The sequence below is a fragment of the Notothenia coriiceps genome, unplaced genomic scaffold (genome assembly GCF_000735185.1).
Source record: "Notothenia coriiceps isolate Sejong01 unplaced genomic scaffold, NC01 NC01_scaffold00037250, whole genome shotgun sequence".
In the NCBI taxonomy this organism is placed as follows: domain Eukaryota; kingdom Metazoa; phylum Chordata; class Actinopteri; order Perciformes; family Nototheniidae; genus Notothenia; species Notothenia coriiceps.
The window spans coordinates 3,632,184-3,648,796 of NW_011369951.1; the positions used below are offsets into that span (position 1 = coordinate 3,632,184).

General features: G+C 39.0%; 3 protein-coding genes across 4 annotated transcripts in view; 1 reads left to right on the plus strand and 2 right to left on the minus strand.

Annotated features, from left to right (window-relative positions):
• LOC104966729 (zinc finger protein Aiolos-like) overlaps positions 1 to 16,613 on the plus strand; it is a 596,491-nt gene that overhangs the window by 19,841 nt on the left and 560,037 nt on the right. The window lies entirely within an intron of this gene.
• LOC104966738 (SWI/SNF-related matrix-associated actin-dependent regulator of chromatin subfamily E member 1) overlaps positions 1 to 16,613 on the minus strand; it is a 180,673-nt gene that overhangs the window by 8,480 nt on the left and 155,580 nt on the right. The window lies entirely within an intron of this gene.
• Positions 11,552 to 16,613, minus strand: part of LOC104967131 (kinesin-1 heavy chain-like) — a 102,078-nt gene continuing 97,016 nt past the window's right edge. Inside the window, exon 22 of the mRNA XM_010796547.1 lies at positions 11,552 to 11,662. Coding sequence (XP_010794849.1) covers positions 11,552 to 11,662 — 111 coding nt within the window. The remainder of the gene's footprint in view (positions 11,663 to 16,613) is intronic.

The following is a 16,613-nucleotide window of genomic DNA, read 5'->3' on the forward strand; positions in this document are numbered from 1 at the left end:
TTTAAGCGATATTAAGTAGGCAAATTAACTCAAACACGTCATGTTACAATTATTTTGCTGCTTGCTACAAAAGGATAACTTGCGCGGCTCTCATGTCATGGGTACTTGAGAGAGTGACAGCAAACCACCAATCACTATCAAATCTCCAAAGCAAACGCACCCAGTGATTAAAGGTAAAAACACTGAATAAAGTAGTTTCATGTGTTTCTCCAGAGCAGTTTGGCACTGCTAACCGAGCTAGCTCAGCTTGTTGCTCTGATAACTTAAGATCCAGACGTCCGTGACTAAAATCCTTCATCCGGTTAAATATAGTTAAAAAAATACCAATTGTATAGCATTAAAGTTCAAGAAAGAATGGTTTGCGGGAAAAAAAACGGTCTTTTCTTCAACTACTGTATTTTTTCATATCGCAATATATATCGCAGGGGGAACAAAATCGCTGTCAGTTTTTTCCAATATCGTGCAGCTCTAATACGTGTGTTTAGCACTCTGAAAATAGTTAAGAGAAGCGTATTTTCAACAGCGTCCTCTGTTATGTTTTGCCTCTCTAAAGTTTGTGGGAGGCGTAGTAAAACACAAGATCAAACCGAACAGAAAGGATTAGGGGATTGTCTCTGAATGGATCCAATATATAATAATTTTACAATCTGCAGTGATGCTGTACACTGTTGGCATCTAATGCAGAAAATTAAGAACAAATGTAGAAAATATACTTCCAGATTTCAATGTTTCAGCTCAGTTTGACTTTGAACTGCTGCTAATGGCACTGCATGGTTTGGTCCACTCTGCATATGCAAATACTAATACAATAAAACTGACGTTTTAGCTTCAGCTTAATATTTCTTTGACCTTTTTTTAAAGGCCATAATATATATAATGCATTTAATCGCCAACTTATTAAGATAATGGAACCATAAATAGAAAAGCTTGTCTGTTTTCTGCTTTATTGACTTGGTCACACACAAGTGATTTCTTTTGGGATGATTTGGGCCTTTTCCTTTCAAAGATTGGAGTTTAAACCTTGGATGTGCAGTTTGTCTAACAGTTGACTGATGAATCTTGACTCTGAAATACTAAAAGGATATTGCTTCTGCATTGAAAAATCGTAACATTCTGAAGGATACCTTGATATTTTGACTTTTATTTTAGAAAATTCCCTCAGCCTTTTGTAAAGTTCCTGGCAAACAGAGAATAAAACATATGAATATGCTGGGATTACCTTTGCAAACACAACTACATTAGAAACCGGGAATATAGAGTTAAATTCTACAAGTACAACAGGACTTAATGGACATTGCAACTAATATATATATAAGGTGATGATGATGATGATGATGATGATGACATAAAACAACAACAACACAGCTACAAAGGCGGGTCAAATCAGAGAGCTTTTTGTCAAACTATTGACGTTTGAACTGAATTGTTCAGCTTCAGGTTCAGGGTATTGTTTAGGGTGGTTCACTGTCATGGCTTACTGGGACACTTTATTATAACCAAGGTGTTATTTGTATTACATGTGCTTTTCTTACAATCACTGAGAGACCAGTTTAAAAGTAGTTTTCAACCTTCTAGTTATTGTTTCCATCATGTCCTTGTTGGTTATTGTCAGCCTTTGACTGATGTCCCTTTTGGTTGAGGTCCTCATTATCCTAATTACTTTCCATTGACATTATAAATAATTAAGCATTTCTTAACCCATGGCCTGCAATCCTATTGTGACCTATTGAGTTGTTACAGTTTGCTTTGAAAGTGCTTAACCAGAGCTTTAATATATTGCTGACTAATGCTGATCTAGCAGTAGAACTTAGCACTATAACCTTTGTAGCTGTGTGTTTGTATTTGAGATGTTTTTTAAAAATACTGCTATACGTTGGGTGTTGGTCGTCAATCCACATTACATTGTACATGTCACTGCACACAAAAGCTAAGAATTAGTGGTAGTGCAGATATGTTGAATGTCTAGTTCTTATGATAAACGCTCAAAACGTCAAGGTATTCCTTTAGGGAGTGGTATGAATCTGGTTTTAATTGCTTTGCTTCCTTCCCTTTTCCTTCTTGCTCTTCCTCCGTTGGCATGCCTCCCCCCGCTTTACGCAGCTTAACCTCATTCACAGCGAGGTCAGTAACTTGGCTGGCTTTGACGTGGAGGGGGTCATCAACCCCATCAATGCTGAACTTGAACTTAAAGATGATCTAGGTGAGCTCCCCTATCCCCCCCCCCATCATCATCTCTGGTCCAAGAGGGGTTTTAGGTCAAAAATCCTTGAATGGTTAACAGCATTACAATTTATATGTTAACTTCTCAATTAAATTGGTCAGTGAATTAAAACCTCTAAAAATGTTCCTCCACTCTAGATCTGTTCATTCACACTGTTGGCAGCTTTAGTTATGATCATTTAGGACAAATGTTGGAAAGTGGAAGAGATCTCAAGGTTCAAGGCTTTTATTAGTCATACGTACATAGCACAATAAAACAGAAAAACAGAAACAATTGTGCAAGTAAATACAAAAAGAAAAATAGTGCAATAAGAGTCTATATACAAGTGATTGGAATATGATATATTACATACATAATTTATAAGTTGCAGCCAGATGAATGTTATGGATGTTGTTTCAAAAGTTCAGGTGAAACAACATCTTTATCATATCTACTGTGTCTACAATGTATGGCTTAACTAAAACTCATTATTTTGAGTTGGAATCATTTATCAGAAAATATAAAACACAATACCTAAAAAGTAAAATTGAAGGACGTTTTCTATACATCTATGAAAATCAGCGCCCCTTAGGAATTCGTAAAAATAAATACAGTTAACCTTGATGAAAGATGCAGCAATTTTGTGTTCTATAAATAGACTGCAAATATGCTAGACTGTATGAGAAGCCTTTGTCCCCTTACCAGGAAAACCTCAGCTACAGCAGATTTTTACGAGTGCTTGTTGAGGCCTTTTGACTCTCAGTAAAAATAAACATATCTATGGCATCGTGGTGTAAATGCCTGGTGAAGATCTTCACTTTGATCTTCTCTGAACTCAAGAAACTCAGCCTGCTCTTTGACTGAAAACTGAATTTCTCTTAGATCCATAGAAAATAATTTCTGTGGATACATTCAAGGATTTTTCAATCTAAACTCCTCAGAGCAGTGTCCTGCTTGCTCTTCCCCTCATGTAGATGTGTTGAGGTTCATTCCAGGTTGTCCTCCTTTTAGATGGATGTCAGATCGTTTGAGATGCTAAAGAATCTCTGTGATTCCAGGGACATCATTTTAATGAATTAAAACACGAACTAACAGAAGACAAACACCAACTTCTGTTTGTTGTGCTCTGCAGCCTGACAGTAAGGTCTGTGGCCTGGAGGGAGACCATTCAGTTCTCAGCTCATTTATGAGCCAAGAAATCAGGACGATACAATAAGTATTTTTCTCAATTTCCCCCAGTTGAAAACTACCTAAATAAAATAATACAATCTTGTGTATTGATGACTGTAAGCTACAATTTGGGGTCATTTATTTTATTTTTACTAATGTGCAGTCCTGCCTCCTAATCATCAATTGCCTCCTTGATTCCTCTGATATCCTGGGCCAAAAAGGAGCGTGTTCACTTCCTTGTATCTTTTCTTCCTCTCATTCTTTTTCACCTCTTTTAGTTTAAATGTTTTCGTCCCATCTTGTTGCCCCTGATCTCACACACACACTGTGTTTTTACCTCCATGTTGTTTGCCTGTCGTTTGTTGTCGTTGTCGTCTGTAGTTGCAAGTTGTCCGGGCCGACATTTCCATCGTGGAAAGCGACGCTGTCATTCACCCGACCAGCTCCTCCCTCTATTCAGGTGGTGAAGTAGGTAAAGGAACCTCCGGTGAACGCCAGCGCCTGTCTGCTCTCTCTCTCTCTGCACGTTCCAGATAGTCCGCAATGCAGCCTGGGGATAAACATCACAGCAGCAGCACATTTTAATTCTGCCCTTTAGTTAAAGTGTCCGAAAACCTTTTAAAACACAACCCAACTGCATGCTGTTCCTACTCTAAATGCTTCTATTGTATTCCTGTAATTTGGGGAAACATTGACTTAGACGTGGATAATTATGCTCTAGTATGAGTGCACATTTTAATCAAACAAGGACTATTTCATATTTTCTAAGAAGTGCTTGTGGGGAAACTCCATGATGTGAAGTCAGCTGCCTAACAGAGTTGCAGTCACACGCTAGGTTTTTAATAGACCTAACCCAGAAGACAAACTCAATGTGGACACGAAAAATGTAAATTTGGCAGCTTCCTGCATCCTCAAACATTGTTGGTTTGCAGCAATGAAGAGTTTTCAAAACGGTGTCTGCATTTGGTTAAAGCAGCACTGACAAAGTTGCCGGAAAACCTTGAACCCCTCACATCCACAGTTTAGGCCAAAAAGTAAAATAATTGTTTGGATTTGAACACCAATGCAGCCCTTTGCAGTTTTTTCTAATTTAGTGATCATGTTCAACAGACAAACCTCTGCTTTGGCTACTACTCCTTCCACATCTTTTAAAAATAAAAGCATCTTGCAGTTTATTTTTTTCAAGTGTATTTGCACATTGTATAAGCCAAAGCAAGCCTACAACATGTGCAGATATATATTATTTATCAGTGGTGCCCATGTGTCACATCTGTGTTTAACCCACAGATGATTCACCACAGCTTATCCCACTGATGAAAATAAATACAGAACTTCAACATGTTGCCCTTAGTAGTCTAATAAGTGCATTGGTTACACAGAAACATGATTGCATAATGCATACACAACTGTATACTTCTGTCAGTGCATCTTAAAGCCTTGCTGCTGCTGCTGCTGCTGCTTGTTGCTGCTTTGTTAGACTGACATGTGGCTGATCTGGAACTCGCTTCCTTTCCTCTTCCCCTCGACTGCTGTCAGTTCAGCTGGTTTGAAAGAAAATCCACCAAAAGTTTGATTGAGAAGTTTATTTCCTGAAGATTTTAATTAAAACTCACTAGTGTTGTTTAATGTCCATTGGCATTAAATTAATGAGTACATTTTTAATTCATGACTCAAACGATGATCAGAAAAAGGTGTTATTTGGCTGTTTAATTGTCCAAAGATCTTTTTTCCCCAAAAGAGCTGATATTTACCTTTTTTTTATTGTATGTTTCTTCTGCATGATTTATTGCAGCCAAAACATTGACTTCCCTCGCTCTGGTAGACTTTTACCACCTATATGCTCTCTAGTTTTGTTTCTGGCTTCTGTCTTCAACTCTGAGTAAACATCAAATTTAAGTGATGTGGAATCATCTCCTTTAAGCCATCACACTCAAAGAAAACAAAACATTTGCATCATAACTTAAACATTTATTTTACTCTTCGCAGTTGAATTTTTAAATGTGTTTGAAAACCAGTTATTAGCGCTTTCATACATTAATTTATAACTGTATAGCTGTCATTTTGTTCTTCACCCTGTAACTTGGGAGTGAAAGAAAACACCCTCAGACCGCTGCAAAAAAGCTAGTATGTGAAGACAGAGGGAAGTAATTAGGCACCACAGCTTTAATACGTAAACTTTTTTACGGACTCAGATGAGTCATTTGGAAAATATCAGCCCTGAATCTTTACACTTGGGTTGTGAACCTTTCCTGAGTCTCATAAACCAGGTGACAGAAACTCTGTAGCTCAGATATTCAGGGAGAAACCAGGTGAAATGATTGACAGCATCGTTGTCTCCATGTCTGCCTGCTTGCCGGTCTGCATGACATTATCTCCTCCTTCCTGCTGTGTGCCTGTGTGTCCATCAGCAGTTTGTGACTATGTGATCACTCCAATCCTTTTATCCACTTACAGGCGCTGCTCTGGAAAAGAAGGGAGGGAAGGAGTTCACTGAGGCGCTATTGGAGCTGAAGAAGAAGAACGGCCCTCTGGAGGTGGCTGGCGGTAAGTGCACAGAGCAGATAATGTCAGGTAGTTCCTATTCATATTTTTTTGTATTTATTTAAACATAAAGCATTGTTGGTCATTTCTGCTTGAGTACCCTGGAGGTTTTCCCTAGTAAGGATGTGGACTCATGAATTATTAAATCAACCTGGATAGAACTGCTGCTCTACCTGGGCAGCCTTTAGTCAACAAGCAAATGTTATTGGTGTGCAGTTTTTCCGTCCTACATCCTAACAATTTTATTTATTTATTTTTAATTGGTGATGCAAAACAAACTACAGGTGATTTAACAGTGATAAAAACATCAAAACAAACGGTTACTCTGCAAATTCATTCACTCAAGCCCGACCCAACTCCCATGACAATGTGTCATGTAAATGTCTCTCACACACACCAGAATAAACAGGGCTGGTTCCTATTGCCCTCTGCATCCACATATACCAAATGATGTCAGGACACTGCAGCAAGAATTAACCGTGGCCAGAAACAACAGAGGGAAATAAAATACAAATAGGAACAAATTTCTCCTCGGACTCAAGAATATAGTAGATTTAACAAAGGTCATGGTCCTCACACATTCTCTGTTGTAACTCATTTTCATGTGCTAGTTATGTCTATTCCAAATGTCTTAAAAAAACAAATTTTAAGTAATGACTGGTTGGCATACAAATCCAATGCTGTAATTCTAGTTTTGGTCATAAAAATGATCAAATATATTATTATTGGCACTTAATATCTACTTAAGTCTAAAACTACAGGCAAAGGTCTTTAGAGAACCCTTGAACCGTCAGATTATTTTATCTTTCAGTCCATTTGTCTCCACTCTCTCCATCTGTCTCTATCATTATTCATCACTCACACTCACTTTTTCTAACAAACTCTCTCCCATTCAGCCAAGTTAGCTTAGCATCTAAATCCCGCTCTCTGTGTGGAGCTCCTAAATAGATTACCAGGTGACCGAACGCAGAGCCAGCAGAGCCTATCAGAGAGAAGACAAATGAGACATTGTTGTTTTTGATCATTTGTCATAAATGTATTACAATAAGATAAATACAGAAAGACACCTGGTATACTGTAGGTGTATCAATTATGTTGCACAAGGGAAGATTGAGTCAAATTCCCAGCAGAAACTTCTTGTTTTTTAGTTTTTCTTCATGCTGAATAAAAGAAGATGGTTGGCTAGATTGGCAGATAAAGCACACCACTCACCAAAGTGGTTTGATTAGTTTGATTGACAGGTGATCTCCAGATGTGCAGTTCACCAGCACCACCACACACTGCTCTTCCTTCCCAAACCATAAAACAGGTCGAACTGTGCAGCCAGTCATAAAAAACCCATAATCATCATCCACACTCTTTACCTCAGGACCAGATCACATGCGGGTGACTCTCGCTCTGCTGTGTGAAGTCTCTCCATCTGGAAATAACTCAGCTTTGACTCCAGGCCAGTCACACGCTCACCGAGGGCTAATAAAATCTGACTGGAGGCTTTCTCGCTTCAGAGTCAGGGGCACTGGCTGAGTCTACAGCTGCTGGTTAGACTTCCTCTTCTTTTCCTCCTCTCTTCCTCTTTCTTCTTCTTCCTTTGCTACTTTTCAGCTGTCTGGAGAAATGATTTATCCGGCCCACCTCACTGTAATACCCCGGCCAAACCATTTTAAGCTATTGGAGATTTGCTACATACTTTTTTCCACGAAGCAAAGTGTTCTTTTTAGCAACTCAGGCCTCCTGGGTTTTAACTTCTGACAAAATGAGTTAATGAAATGCATTTTGATTGTGGACTATTACGAAGTGACAGGAAAATATCCAGCAGAATGACAGCAGTGAATAAGTTCCCTTACTGTCAGTAATCATTACTAGCACAAAGTTATGACAGCAAAATATGACGTGGTGTCAGAGAAAATATAGGTACTTATTTCACTGATTATTAGAAGTGGCAGCTCTGGGTGACTACATATTGTTCTTTCATTTAGCGTTCAATGTTGTCCAAACCATCATGTAAACATTTCCTGGGAGTTTGGTGGTAATACCTTATTACTTCAGTTATTTGTAAGTTTTTGGCCTCAACCAATTTAATCTCTCTTTTTTCTGTATTCTATATTAAAAAATATTATAGCTTGGTGACAGTGGCATTTTAATGGATGTTGTAGTTTAGGGCTGAAGCAATTTGTTGATAAACCTACAAATTCAGTTTGTTTTAAGACATCAAATACAAACATTCACTAGCTCTGGCTTTTTTTTCATTGAGTGAATATATTTGTATATTTCAGTGTGTTGGTCAAATATCAAATGCAATTTAGACTATGGTATATGTAACATTGTTTTTACAATTCTGACAATGTATAAAGAAAGGTAATTGGTTAACTGATTTTCTTTGAAAAAATACTTTATAATTAAAAGAATAATTTGTCAGAGCCCATTAACATTATTGATCCTAAAAGAGAGATCCTTTTCTTACTACACTTGAATGTTCAACCAGAGCAACAGAGAGCTGTTTTAGTGCGGTAATGCTACACTTATATCAACCTCATTTCTAACCAAAGTGTCTACTTCCCTTCGTCCCTCAGCTGTGTTGACCGCTGGCTTTGGCTTGCCCGCTAAGTACGTGATACACTGTAACAGTCCAGGCTGGGGCTCCGATAAATGTGAGGAGATGCTGGACAAGACGGTGAAGAACTGCTTGGCTCTGGCGGATGAGAAGAAACTAAAGTCTGTGGCTTTCCCCTCCATTGGTAGTGGGAGGTAAGAAAACATTCAATCCCTTATTTAGAGATACGTTTTCTTTATCTTGCACTGGATAATGATTAGTTTTGAAGACCTAATGTTTCTTTGATGCTTGTGAAATTGAGATGCTGTAAGAACATGTAATCTTATCTTAAACTAACAGAGGAAGTGCCTCTTACATTTAATACATGAACCCAAGGGTGTTTTTACTCTGGCTTTAGTTTAGTCAAAAACGAGAGGTGGTTTGCCAAAAAGTGTGGTTACATAACACTTTTTTAAAACCTGGTTCCAGACCAAGAAAATGGCAAAATTGCATCGTCAGCAGTAGAATGTGCCTGCTCATGTGTCTCTGCTCGCCCGTACATTTCTCTCAATTTTCTCTCTGTAAGACTAAATGGGAGGTTAAATAGTTTCCTGGCAACAGATTAAACACCTTCACTTTGATCTGAAAAGATTTACACAAGCATGCCAAGTATTGGATGAACAGTAAGAGAGTGTGAATCCACAGTTCATAGGGATCAGTAGAAGTCAGGTTCCCTTGTCAAACTTCAAGCTTCAACTTCTTTAGGAGTTTTCAAAACTAAAATCCTTGCAAGCCTGTGCTGCATGAGGTCAAGGAAAAGTTTGTGGAACTATTCAAATTTGACTGAAGCCTAATGCTAGTTGTAGTAGAGCATGATTTCTTTAGTAAATAGTCATCTTGAATGCTTTTTTCATGCTGAATTACTTATTTTTAATTGTTCGACGAGTGTTTCACCACGTTTGTTATTTTCTGCCAGGAATGGTTTCCCAAAGCAGACGGCGGCCCAGCTGATCCTGAAGGCCATCTCCACCTACTTTGTGGCCACCATGTCTTCCACCATCAAGACCGTCTACTTTGTGCTGTTCGACAGCGAGAGCATCGGGATCTACGTGCAGGAAATGGCCAAACTGGAGACGAGCTAAAAGAGTTTGGAGCCCCTCACCTCCTTCCCCTCCCCTGTTCTTTTCCTCCAAGGTGTTTACCTGGTGGTTTGTTTTATTATCAAGAAAAGAAGAAAAAAGAAGAATCTTTCTAAAGGCCGGGAAACCTGTTTTGCATTATTTGTATTTTTCCTATATTGTTTTTAATTTCTTATTTACTTGTCACCTCTGGCATTTAAATGTAAAAGTGCACTGTTCATTCTGCGGTCTTTTAATACAAACAGTGCGCTACAAAAGAGATTCAAGTAAGAAGACTCACTTTAAGATTTACTTTTCATGGTACATTCGGTAAAATATGTTATGTGTGATAGCTCCAGTACTCCTCAAATGCCAGGCTCCCAGAGAAGTCTGATGAATACGGGTTAATGCATGTAATGGCAGTAAACAGTTAAAACCGCTATTTTCTTTTCATTTCAAAAACACAAGAGAAAGTGATTTTTAGGGTCAATTATCTTGTTGATCATCTCTTTTGTTTACAGTACTGTATAATGAAAGGGTATCTCTGCTCTACTTTGGTCTTCAGGAGACCACAGGACTAAGGAATGAGTTTTTTGTGTTGTGTGTTGCAAATGTCTTTGTTTGCCTTTCTTTACACGGGCAAAATTATTAATTATGTGTGCTGCAGAGACCTTGAATATCCATAAAAACGTAATCAGTTGAAATAATAAGTTAATTGACGCCTGTATTATAATACTCATCCTACCAGTGTCATGAGTTTATACTGTAAACTGCATACCTTTCGCTTGTCATTTACAGAAAATATGAGTTATTTTATGACATCAAATGATAGAAATGAAGGTTTTTGCTGGGCACGAGTGGTTTATATGGTGTGTTCCTATCAATGTTTATATATAGATGGAGTATTTGTGCAATGTTATAGAAAAATATTGGACTGTAACACAGATTTTTATTTTCTATTTTAATTGATAAAGGCACAGGGGGTTTTGAAGAAGAAAAAAAGCTAGTGAGAGAGTTGCTTTTGTGTGTTTTTGTCTTTGTTTAGTCACATAACTAATGTACTCATCTTTGCTGGAAATAGACGCTCTCAGCTGTTGCTTTTGGTTTGCTCTTCCATTCAGCCGCCACCAGATGGCTCCCTGTAATCAAGAATTGGAATTTTCATCTCAGCCATTTTCTGTGCAGCAGCAGGCCTCTCCACACAGACGCTGTTTGATTTGAATTGGGATTGAGGGACATCTATATATGAGAAACCTGACCGCTCTGCTGCATTTGGACTTTTCAAAAGCCTAACTTTCTTATGAAAAGAAAAAAAAAGTAAAATGCTTTCTAAAGAATTGCTACAATAAATGGTTCTACAAAAGGTCTGTACACACTCCAGTAATAAAATACCTTTAAAATAAACATAATGTTGTACTTCTTGATATTATGAGATCTTTTTTTGTGTGTTGGCGGTCCTTAGGGTTACTGACAGAATTGTATGAAATTTAGAAAACTGTGAGTGTGAAGGTAAATTGTAAGAGAAAATGTAACGTTTTGCAAGTCTTTGTGCGTGTTGTGTGTGTGTGTGCGCGATCCATCTCAACTGTATTTAAGTAAGCGTTATTTAAAGTGTTACAGAACAATGTCTCCGTGCTTATGCAGACCAACTGGTCTTAGTAGGAGAAGAGAGGAAGATTATCAGTTTAAGGATACATTCAGAGTCAAAATTCAAGAATTGGTTAAAGTTGACCATTGTGCAGGGATGCTTAAAACAAAGAACATAATGTTTTACAGTGTTTAGGATGTATTTGCCTTTGTTGCTCAACTTTCATTTCACATATCTTAGCAGGTGTTATTATTAAATAGAAGGACCTCAACCAACAATGAAGCAGCAAAGATTTGTGAAAGTGAATTTTTGTTCAACAGAAATGTATTGATATGCAATGTATAATGCACAAATGGGAATGTTTCAGCGGTGAGCCGGCCTGGCTCATAGGCCCCGTCCTGAGGCTACATGCTGGCAGGGCACAGAGAAGCCCTCGGAGTCAGATGGGGGTCAGTTTCCCAGCCATCCAGGGAGGCCGGGACCTGAGACCTCCTCTGAGGGCGCCCATCTGACGCCTAATCCCCAGGAAATACAGGCAGGTTTCACCCCCCTTCACCCCCTTCCATCTCTTCCCCTCCACCCCACCATCCATCCCTCCATCCCTCTCTGTTTCTCCTCGCAGGCAGAAAAGCCCTGTAAATTCAAAGCATCTGTACGGGCAAGGGCCAATCCGAGGGCCGCCTTTCCCAGAGCCCGCGCAGATGAAATTTTATTCTTTGCACGAAAAAATTACAGGGGGAGGGGGAGAAAAAACAGAAAATAAAGTAAAGCAAACAGTGGGGGAAGATCAAGGAAGAGAGGAGATGAGGGGTAAGGAGCTGGTCATCAGAGATCTGCCCTGCTTTCCACTGTGTTCATAAGAAGAAAGTAATATTATGTCCTTTATGACCGTGAGTCCTGACTAGAGCCTGCTAGTACTCGCAACGGCTACTGACATTTACTCTTCCAGCGTTCGAGTTTCCATCTAGCTTGTTGTTGAACACCAAACACGGTCAGTTGTAGTCGATGTGGGTCGAGGAAAATAACCATGACCTTAAAACTTATCACAATCAGTGTTTTTGAAAACTGGTGTCAAAAAGTCATAGTCAGCGTTAAGTGACCATGCGTTGACCTCATGACAATACAAGGTTGTGCATGGTATACCGCAATTACCTCTATTTTAGTTAACTGATCTCATGTGTGAACGTGTTTGTAAGCTGTTTATTACCCAGCTTGCAGACTCTTGTCATTCAGAGTGAAATCTGTTTAGCAAGAATTAAGTAATTACTGATCAAATACTAAAGAAAAACTAAATAAATCTAAAATGATTGGAAGATTACCTCATCAAAAGCAATCCTTTCTGAAAATGTTATGTAAAATTAAAGCAATTTGTGTATTAAATGTGTATTATTTTCTTTAGTGAACTGTTTTTGCAGTTACACAAAATAAACATATGTTGCTGTTTTGTGGCAACAGTAATTTTGTTTATTATTAATATTACTATCATTATTTATTTTATGATGATAATGATCATTATTATTATTATTTTCAGGTGTGTATACTGAATTTTCTACGTACCACATACTTTAAACCTGGTTAAAATCAGTGTGTCGTATAGAGTCCGGACACAGTTTGTTTCTCCTTTGACCTCCACTGTGACCTCTTGGGAAATGAGTTCACCAAAGGACACCAGAATAAGTTAATAAGAACCTCCTTAACCCTCTTTGCAATGAGTCAAGCAGTAAATAAAGCCTCTGTGACGTTTATGTGTGAGTGTGTTTGGTGTTCTGAGCTTCTCAGACGGTTGAACAGTAGCTTTCGTGGTTTTTTGGTCATTGCCGGTTTTCATGCAGTCGAGGACAAAATAGAGAAGCTTGATAATCCCAAGAACTCAAGAGATGGATTTTCACAAGAGCAAGAAATATCGGATTTGACTCTTAAAACACTTATTTGGAGAAACTGTGGAACTGGGCTCAAATGAGACCTGACTCAACTAGAATGAGTAATTTATAACACAGGAAAAACCAAATGAAGAAATCTCAAATCGATTAAAATGTCTTAAATCCATACTCTCTCTCTGTAATTTCTCTTTCTTCTTGTCCACAGCTACCTGCCAACACGGCATCATGGGTAAACTTCACTTTAAAAATAAAGCCACAGCACTTCAGCTTAGATCTCCAAAATAATCAGTAATTATAGTATTCAAAAAAAGTGTTCCTTCATCTCCTTGGCCTGATTTAAACATGACATATTCCAAAACATGTACGAATGCTGCAACCATTCTTTAATCAACCCCCTGTGCAACACATCCAAGGCCGTGACCTCAATTACTTTTCTGACTAACGACAAATAAAGTGTACGTTTTACAAAAAAAAGTACACTACTTCCTGCACTGGTACTGGATGTGGGCACTGGATGTAAAGAACATGCTGCAGAACCATCATGTCAACATACTTTACTAGAGAGACTGGTGCTGGCATTTCAGCAGTGGCCTACCATGAGCCTGTGTCCCTTAATCCCATGATCCACAACCATTAAACAAGGCTAAAGAAGGGATATCCAAATCTAGCAAACACTGTGAGGGAGAGCCACCCATCCCCACCGTGTCACCTTTAGTTCACAAGTCTCCGCTGCTCTGTCCTCAGAGTGTCTCAGATAAACTGGTCCAGACAAGGAAGGCAACTGGCTCTGACGCTGCCTGCCACCTCGAAAGGGTTAAGTCGGATCCCAGGCTGGCCACATCACACTGTTGGGCCATTTAGTGCAGGAAACCTGATAGTTTGGTTCCTTTTGATGGCTTGATTCCCAGGCTTAGGAGAATAAATTAAACGAAATCCCTGCCTAGGCCTCAGCTGCAGCGGCAGGGCATACTGATTTAGGATTTTCATCTGGGGAGCTTTTCCCTCCCTTCCTGCTCCCCTCTTCCACACCCCCCCTCCTCCCTTCATCCACTCCCCACCACCAACCCTGCCCCACTGAGGAAAATGGTGAATATGGTTACAAATATTGGCTTTCGTGCGGCCATAATGAAGCCGAAATACAGCCCCTGCCGTGCGTTGGGGAAGAAGAAGAGGCAAAAGAGGGGAAATTAGAGGATAGGGATGAAGATATGTCACCCAGTGGCTCACCAGTCTGACATCCAGAATATTCAGTCCTGATCCTCAATGCCCTGTCGCAGTGTGAGGGGCTTTAGTAGAGCCACCAGTCTTATGGCCGAGGGGCCGATGACAAGCCTGTTATAGTGTTTAGACTTCTGATCTGTGTCTCTGAGTGGCAGAGCTGTACAGGGTTTTAAGGGATAATGAAACTAGAATGCATTTCTTTTGTAAAATACATGATACAAGCTGCATAGTGCTTATGTTGAAGTCCCGCAAACAGGACTGAAGTGCCTTGAAAGAATATGAGTTCGATCACTTTGGATTCAGTAAAGGGATTAGTTTGTATCTCACTTTCAGAAGATCTTGACACAATTGGAAGGCTGTTGTTTAATAAGCAGAGTGAGTCTTTGGCTGGCTGTTCTTTTGTGTGTATCAAAAACTGTTGCACAATTTGGCTTTCAGGAGGGGAATCTACAAAGTCCAACCCAGACACGTTCCATTATGAATTTAAATGAGTAATCTCATGTCAATCTAATATCAGCCTGTGGATGGAAACGCAGAGCTGGATTTTTCTTCCTTTCTTTCATCTGTCACCAGCAGACAAACATGGCCTGCTCCTGTGTGATACATGAGCAGCGGTGGGTGGTCGCTGAAATGTCTTCATCCACAGTTTGGTGAGCAGTCAAACCGGAACAGAATTTCATTACAGTGGAATAAAGGAGAACTATTTTTGTCCACTGAGGCCAATGAGCCTTTGGGTTTTTCAGTAAAGAATGCCGACCTGGTGTGTCCAGTTTTAGTATCTTTCAGTTTTTCCAGTACTGTGTTCTTTACGGATACTTTTTTATAACCTTATATAAGACTTTTAAAATGTACTGAATCATTTTGAAGTAGTGAATAAATTGAAAGGATAAGGATTGATGAAACTGGAAGCATACTAATGAATCTCCACAAGCATTCGATGCTGGTTCTTCCTTATATAAACTTTGATAACAATCTGAGGACTATTATCTTTTACAACAGTTTAATTATTCAATACACAGTAAGCTTTGTCTTAAGATCAATTATCTTAACCTCTCAGTTTTATCACCTATTTGAACAGGACACATTTTTCTATCATTTAGATCTAATCCAGATCTGTACCGAAAACCTTTTTCATGTGGTAATGAACAAATGCTTTTTTCTTAACACACAATTTGTTTTGAAATTGTAGCAGATTTTTAAGACTCAAAGACAAAAAACAAGTATTTTAACAAGACCAACAGTCTGACCAAAGTCCAATAACACACTGAATTCTAATTGCTGGAACAAACACAGTGATGTTTATGCTATTTGTAGGGCATTATTAGCCCTTATCCTGAGGGTGGCACTGCAGGAAAGGTTGTGGGGTCATTGAAAGGTTTTTACCTCTTTGGAAGCATAGAGCAATTTATCCATCAATGTCAGAGAGGTCCCTGAAAATATAAGAATTAAAAACTTAATGTAAAATACTTTTCAAATGTTGACAGGTCAAAGTGTTGGTCAAGGGTAAGATTTGAGCTGATAGTGGCTCTAGAAGTCTAGATGAAAGATGATGGGGTCACCAAAACATGTGAAACAACCTGTGGAGACCATGAATATTAAGGGCTGGGCAATAATTCCATAAAGCAAATAACAAACTTGTATTTGTTTTTGCACTAAATACTTTTTCTTAGATACAGGCAAACTCTTTAGTGATCCCTACTAGTGGTACGAGTCATGTGCAGATCCCACCTTTATCCAATGAAATGCAATGCCTGCCAATTCAGCCAAATTGAATATGATACCAACATCAAATCAAACATTTAGCTGAAAGAAATTTAAATACCCTCAACTTAAACACTAAGTACGTCACAAATGTAAAACAGCCAATCACTGTCTTATGCAGCAACAACATTCAAAACTATTGATGCTCACTGCTCAACCTACTGCAAACGGGAAGGGAGAAGTCATAGAGGTACTTTTTCCTTTTAATGTGGGAAACCCAGTATTTATCATTCCAGAGTATAATTGTCAACATTTGCTTACTTTACCTGCGAGTAATTATCCAGAATGAGATGTGAGCTGTTGTTAGGAAACAATGCTGCTGAGCAACAGATAACAACAATGATGTGCAGTGAATTTCCCCTCATGGGAACAGGACAACAGGTCAGGTAATGCTTCACTGGACCGTTGTAAATTGCTTTTATTGTTCTTCCCAGGGTCTTAGGGTTAGAGTAGACTGAGGTTATTCAAGGCTCCAGACACACACATTTTCACCCATAAGATATATGCCCGCACAATATATTTGTCGCTCCACACACACACACACACACACACACACACACACACACACACACACACACACACACACACACACACACGCACACAC